At 46.2% G+C, this 6,698-nt stretch overlaps 1 protein-coding gene across 1 annotated transcript; it reads left to right on the forward strand.

The window, feature by feature from the left end:
• Positions 1-4,515: 4,515 nt before the first annotated feature.
• On the forward strand, positions 4,516-6,324 carry LOC308080539 (CTP synthase 1-like; the record flags this gene model as incomplete). Its single annotated transcript, XM_080422435.1, has 1 exon — positions 4,516-6,324. Exon 1 carries the CDS (start codon positions 4,519-4,521, stop codon positions 6,322-6,324), a length of 1,806 nt encoding a protein of 601 aa, XP_080278561.1. The 5' UTR covers positions 4,516-4,518.
• Positions 6,325-6,698: the final 374 nt, after the last annotated feature.

A 6,698-nucleotide genomic window follows, 5' to 3' on the forward strand; every position in this document is an offset into this window, starting at 1 on the left:
CATAACAAAGCCATCACCAAATGAGAGACTCTAGAGAAATTCCCCGTCAGCTAGCTGGTTCTGGGACTATCTTCTGGTTTACAAACACAAGCAGAGTCACCAGACAGAAACCCCACTTGACTAAACAAAACAGAAACTAATCTGACACATTGGAAATAATAAACCAAAAACCATGCAAAGAAAATTGGAATGCTATTTGGCCCCTAACCAGAGAATACAGAGTGGCACTCCTTAGTGCATGTTGTGTAACCAGTTGCATGATGTTGATTCTCTTTGTAGCAGTAAACTAAATGGTCTTTCCCTTAGAAGTTACAAGAAATACCCATATTAAGTGTAGCCTACTTTGTCTCTGGACAGAATGAAGAGGCTAGATTAAGCCACCAAGTTTAGACAGTGACAGCAAACAAGTGGAAGTGTGTTTAGACTGTAATTTAACAACCACTTCACAAATGTCAAAATGTTTATACCCTGTCCAGTAAACCACATGTACCCTATAGCGCCCCTATTCTAGGCATATCATAATAGGCTCAAAACATGTTGCATTGCAACGCATTGTGATCTTGCAGATTTTCGGCCATTTTTGGTGAAGAGATTTGGTGTAGAGGGAAAAAGGAAGGGGCCAAGTAATAGCCTGGGGACTCCGTTCAACAAGTGGGTTTGAGTGGTTAACTAACACACATGAAAAGTTTTCTCTCTCTCTCTCTCTCTCTCTCTGTCTCTCTCTCTCTCTCTCTCTCTCTCTCTCTCTCTCTCTCTCTCTCTCTCTCTCTCTCTCCCCCCTTCTATCCTCATGTTGATGGATCTGCTCTGTCTCTGCCCCCACATCAATAATGTACGTCCTCCATGGGCACAATGAGTAATTTCTCACTTATTAACTCCAGTTATCTTGAGGGGGTGATAAAGCAGCTTGGGTCTTCCTCTTGTCCTTTTGACCCGAGTCCCACAAGATTGTTCAAGCGTGTCTTTCACTGCCTATGTGATGTATTGAATGAATACTCTATTGTTAATGGTTCCCTACAGCCTACAGTCTTGTGTTTTCCAATTTATCTGAAGTGTAGCAGCTATTATCACACTTTACTGAAGAAGAGGAACCTCAACCCATTTGTGACCGGTAACGATGAGCTGACATCTGTAACAACATTCATCTTATAAAGGCAAGCTTAAGACCTTGTCATTCTCTCAGATTACTCTCTACTGTAAGAGAGAGAGAGAGAGAGAGAGAGAGAGAGAGAGAGAGAGAGAGAGAGAGAGAGAGAGAGAGAGAGAGAGAGAGAGATCAAGCAGCACGGTTGCCGTGTGGTTACAGTTGTCCCCGACCCACGTCATGGTAGGCCGTTTTATGAATGGGAGGAGGGTGTGTAGAATTACGCCCAACGAGGGCTGACGTTCTCAATGGTGTAATCATAGATATAGAAACTTAGATACCTCATTGGCCGCTGCAGTTCGTTGGAGCGACCTGTATCGCGGCCGCCATATTAGAGGGGGCACGCTGCCACTCAAAGTGACTACTGGCCAATCACAGCACGTTGACTACTGGCCAATCACAGCACATCTTTTCCAGGACTTGTCAGAATCTAGTTGTCTAGAAAAGACGCGCTGTGATTGGCCAGGAGTCAGGAAGCGCGCCCCCTCTAATATGGCGGCCACGATACAGGTCGCTCCAATGCACTGCAGCGGCCAATGAGGTATCTATATCTATGGGTGTAACTATACACCCGGCAAAGCAGCAGTCGTGTCACCGGCCCTGAAATTACAGGCGGCCGTGTTAACCTACTGTTTAATAATACTGCAATTCAAAGAGCAGAGAGACGGACAGTAAACCTACCACATTTCCAAGGGCAGAGCGTACAGTCGCAATGCCCACAGTGGTGGAGACGGGGTAGTAGAAGTGAAATGAAATAACAAAAGCCCAATGTTTACATTCCTGTGGTGCCAACGAGACACCAAATGAACGTGTTCTACTGCGGAGAAGGAGGACCGCCAACGTACCTTCTGTGCGTGGTGAAGTGACACCGCACGCCAGAAGGACTGTTTGTAGCACACAGGGGCTATAATGACAACAAACGGTCAAGTTTCAGGTCAAGTTCATGACCACAATATAATATATGCAGGCGATTGCTCAAACAGCAAGATGGAGAGACATACCTGAGCTGATGCGTAACGGAACACAAACTGAAGCCCAACAGGCCAGCTTTGTGTTTGGAGGACACAAGTTAGTGTGGACACGCACCCGCCGAGGAAGAGCGTGGCGACGTGCAACCACAATGCCACAAACGAGACAGAGACAACGCGGGCAGGAGGTGCGCTGCCTTAATACTGGTACCAATCAACCCACTGATGCGTGGGCAGAGGATGCGCCGTGGGTAGCGTGGGAACCAATGCCCATCCTGCTACACATTGCTTTTAACTCTCCTCGTAGCAGTAAACAATACATACCCATATTAAATTTGTCTCGGCCAGCAGAGGCTAAAATAAAGACACCAAGTTTAGGGCAGTGACATAACAAAGAAGAGGAAGTGTGTTTAGACTGTAATTTAACAGCCCCTTTCACAACTGTCAAACACCAGAAAACCAGAGAATGAACGTGTTTATAACCTGTCCATTAAACCACATGAACCCTAGTGTCCCTATTCTAGGTATGTCATAATAGGCTCAAATTTGACACGGCATGCTTACATCAACTGGCTGTGACATTCTTTCATGACCTAATTGTAGCTATGAGGAAATTCACCTTGATATAACCCAGATTTGCCATGTGTTTTACTCATAATTAAGTATGACAGGTGCAATCTCTGTTAATTAGTGTGTGAATAATCATGATCATAATAATGATAATAGACCTGGGCCCATGCCCACTGAAATGTCTGAGGCAGCTCTCTGCCTGAGCTACTACTGCCCTGTCACACTTATCTCAGTCACCATGAAGTGCTTCCAAGCTCATAATCTCCTCACCAATGCGCTAGACCAGTGGTTTTAAAAATCTGGGGAAGTTAAAATTGTAAGGCACACCTGTATTCAAAAGGAAAATATCAGATCTACAAGCTCATCGCAATTTCACATACTATGACATTTGCCCAAAATAGGGCAAATGGTTAAAATATATCATTTATTTTATGGTATAGAATTTGCCTCTGTATTGGGATATGTGTGCGCACAAAGTACTGATTGTACTGACTGAGGTAAACAAAATAAAACAAATAACAAATAACTGGGTGTGGGTGGGGCAAACTATCTAACTCGTTCTCGACTTTGCATCATTCCCGAGACACATAAACAAGACACACACACACACACACACACACACACACACACACACACACACACACACACACACACACACACACACAACACACACACACACACACACACAAATTCTGACATCTGTCTGTCTGTCTGTCTGTCTGTCTGTCTGTCTGTCTGTCTGTCTGTCTGTCTGTCTGTCTGTCTGTCTGTCTGTCTGTCTGTCTGACTGTCTGTCTTGTCTGTCTGTCTGTCTGTCTGTCTGTCTGTCTGTCTGACTGTCTGTCTGTCGTATGCCCATATATGGAGTCCAAATTACTAGTTGTTAAATTAGATAATGTATTATTGTCTTTGTCTGACAGAATCAATCATATTGTTTCCAATGGCATTGCAATTTCAAGGAAATACTCTGCATATGTTCCACCTGTCAAAACAATAGTCAGGACTGTGATTTTTGGAATGCTAATCAACAAGACGGGCCTGTTGGACCTGGAGGCAGGTGGACCAGGAATGGAACTCATTACAGGCCAGGATGCTGCACTCCTCACAGACATGCTGCTGTCTGGTTCACTTGGCAAAAGGATGAGCATCTATGACATCAGAGGCGAGAGGACGTACTTTTCCCCTGTCTGTTGCAAGTTTTTTTCACTTAAATTAAATTCTGCAAAGAAATTTGCCCCATGGCAAAGAGTTGATGTGCCTGGCTGCAGATGACCAGTATACATCCTCTCTGGAAGCAAGAAAAGTCAACACTTTCCATGACGCTCATGTCTATAATGCATAATAAATATACTTAAATAAGCTGCTGCTCACAGACGGACACACATGCGCGCCGCGCACACACACACACACACACACACACACACACACACAAACGGACAGGGGCGAAAACATAGTCTTGGCCGCTATAATTACACAAGTAGGTGCTTTCATTTGGGACTACATGTAGTCCGTGTTGTGCCACCTACACCTGCACCTGTATGCACTCCAAAGCCATGTTTAGAGGCACACAAAGATGCTCGCCAGTCAAACTCCTGGCACTACCCCTAGACGGTACTGAAACCGCAGATCCATCAGAAGGCAAATTTACACCCTAACTCTGGGGAGGGCTGTACAAAAGGATCCCTCAATCCCACCATATTTACCCGTAGGGGTCTTTTGTTGACGTCATATAGCTGATGTCATATGACATCACATCCAATCACACAGTATAACCAGTGCAACTTTGGGAAAAGTATCGGAGTAAACGTTTAAGGATTGGGATTGCAGTGTGCGATCATGAAGTACATCCTGGTCACTGGAGGGGTCATATCGGGCATCGGTAAAGGCATCATCGCAAGCAGCGTGGGGACCATCCTCAAGTCATGTGGTTTGCATGTGACCGCCGTCAAGATCGATCCTTATATCAACATAGACGCGGGAACGTTCTCTCCCTATGAGCATGGCGAGGTGTTTGTGTTAGATGATGGGGGCGAGGTCGACCTGGACCTGGGGAACTATGAGCGCTTCCTGGACATCCGACTGACCAGAGACAGCAACCTGACCACTGGAAAGATCTACCAATCTGTCATCAACAAGGAGAGGAGGGGAGACTACCTGGGCAAGACCGTACAGGTGGTGCCACATATTACAGACGCCATTCAGGAGTGGGTGATGAAACAGGCCAGAGTACCTGTTGACGATGACAATGTCGAACCACAAGTGTGTGTCATAGAGCTGGGGGGCACTGTCGGAGACATTGAGAGCATGCCTTTCATTGAGGCGTTCCGACAGTTCCAGTTTAAGGTGAGGAGGGAGAACTTCTGTAACATCCATGTCAGCCTCGTACCACAGCCCAGTGCAACAGGAGAACAGAAGACCAAACCCACACAGAACAGTGTCAGAGAACTGAGAGGACTCGGGTTGTCTCCTGATTTGATCATGTGTCGCTGTACCACTGCACTGGAGAATTATGTCAAGGAGAAGATCTCCATGTTTTGTCACGTAGAACCTGAACAGGTCATCTGTGTGCACGACGTCTCCTCCATTTACAGAGTTCCTCTCCTCCTGGAGGACCAGGGCGTTGTGGGATATTTAGGCCGGCGTCTGAGCATGCCCACTGAGACACAACCGAGGAAGATGCTGACCCAATGGAAAGAGATGTCTGACAGGTCAGAGGGACTCCTAGAACACTGCTCTATAGCACTGGTTGGAAAGTATACAAAGTTCTCGGACTCCTATGCTTCTGTGATCAAGGCTTTGAAGCACTCAGCGCTAGCCATCAGCCACAAATTGGATGTAAGGTGCATAGACTCTGCTGATCTGGAGCCAGCCATGCAGCAGGAAGAACCAGTGAAGTACCACGAGGCCTGGCAGAAACTGTGCAGTGCCGACGGTATCCTGGTTCCCGGAGGGTTCGGTGTACGTGGGACTGAAGGGAAGATCCAAGCCATCCACTGGGCCAGGAAACAGAAGAAGCCCTTCCTAGGGGTGTGCCTTGGAATGCAATTAGCTGTCTGTGAATTTGCCCGCAACGTGTTGAATTGGCAAGATGCCAATTCCACCGAGTTTGACCCAGAATCGAAACATCCAGTGGTGATTGATATGCCAGAGCACAACTCTGGACAGATGGGTGGGACCATGAGGCTCGGAAAGAGACGCACGGTCTTTAAGACCAAAAACAGCGTATTACGTAAGCTCTACGGCGATGCGGAATATGTCGATGAAAGGCACAGACATCGCTTCGAGGTCAACCCGGAGCTGAAGGGTCACTTCGAAGAGAAGGGCCTTCGCTTCGTAGGTCAAGATGTCGAGGGGGAAAGAATGGAGGTGATAGAGTTGGATGATCATCCATATTTCGTGGGGGTTCAGTACCACCCCGAGTTCACCTCTCGTCCCATCAAACCATCGCCTCCCTACTTCGGTCTCCTACTGGCTGCCGCCGGGAAACTCCAGAAGTACTTGCAGAAGGGCTGCTTGTCGGCACAGGACACCTACAGTGATCATAGCGGTAGCAGCACCCCTGGCCCTGACGAAATATCAGAGCTCAAATTGCTTTCGATCTCGCAGGGGGAAAGATCTAATGGAATGGGACACACTGAATGAATGTGCTTGTAATGCACACTCCTGTTTTATATCAATATCAATAACCAATTTACTTTAAGGGCTCCTGCTAATAAAGGCAGCTCTCGATAAACCGTTACCAGTTATTCTGGGGCCTCATTGGTAAAAAGAATAATAATTATAATAATATTAACAATAATAATAACAACAATACTACTACTACTACTAATAAGAATAATAATACTGGAAGTCAATGGAGCAGGCGGATTGGGCTGAAACTTGGCAGAAGTATGGAGATGCCATAGTACTGATGTCATACATGACATGTTATAGACTTGCCACATGAACCACATGGATTATTTTTTAAATCATTTTTCAGCTAATCTCGCCAGAATAACATTTTGGCATTGTACGTT

This window comes from Gymnoscopelus braueri (genome assembly GCF_963280865.1).
Source record: "Gymnoscopelus braueri genome assembly, chromosome: 24".
Lineage (NCBI taxonomy): Eukaryota > Metazoa > Chordata > Actinopteri > Myctophiformes > Myctophidae > Gymnoscopelus > Gymnoscopelus braueri.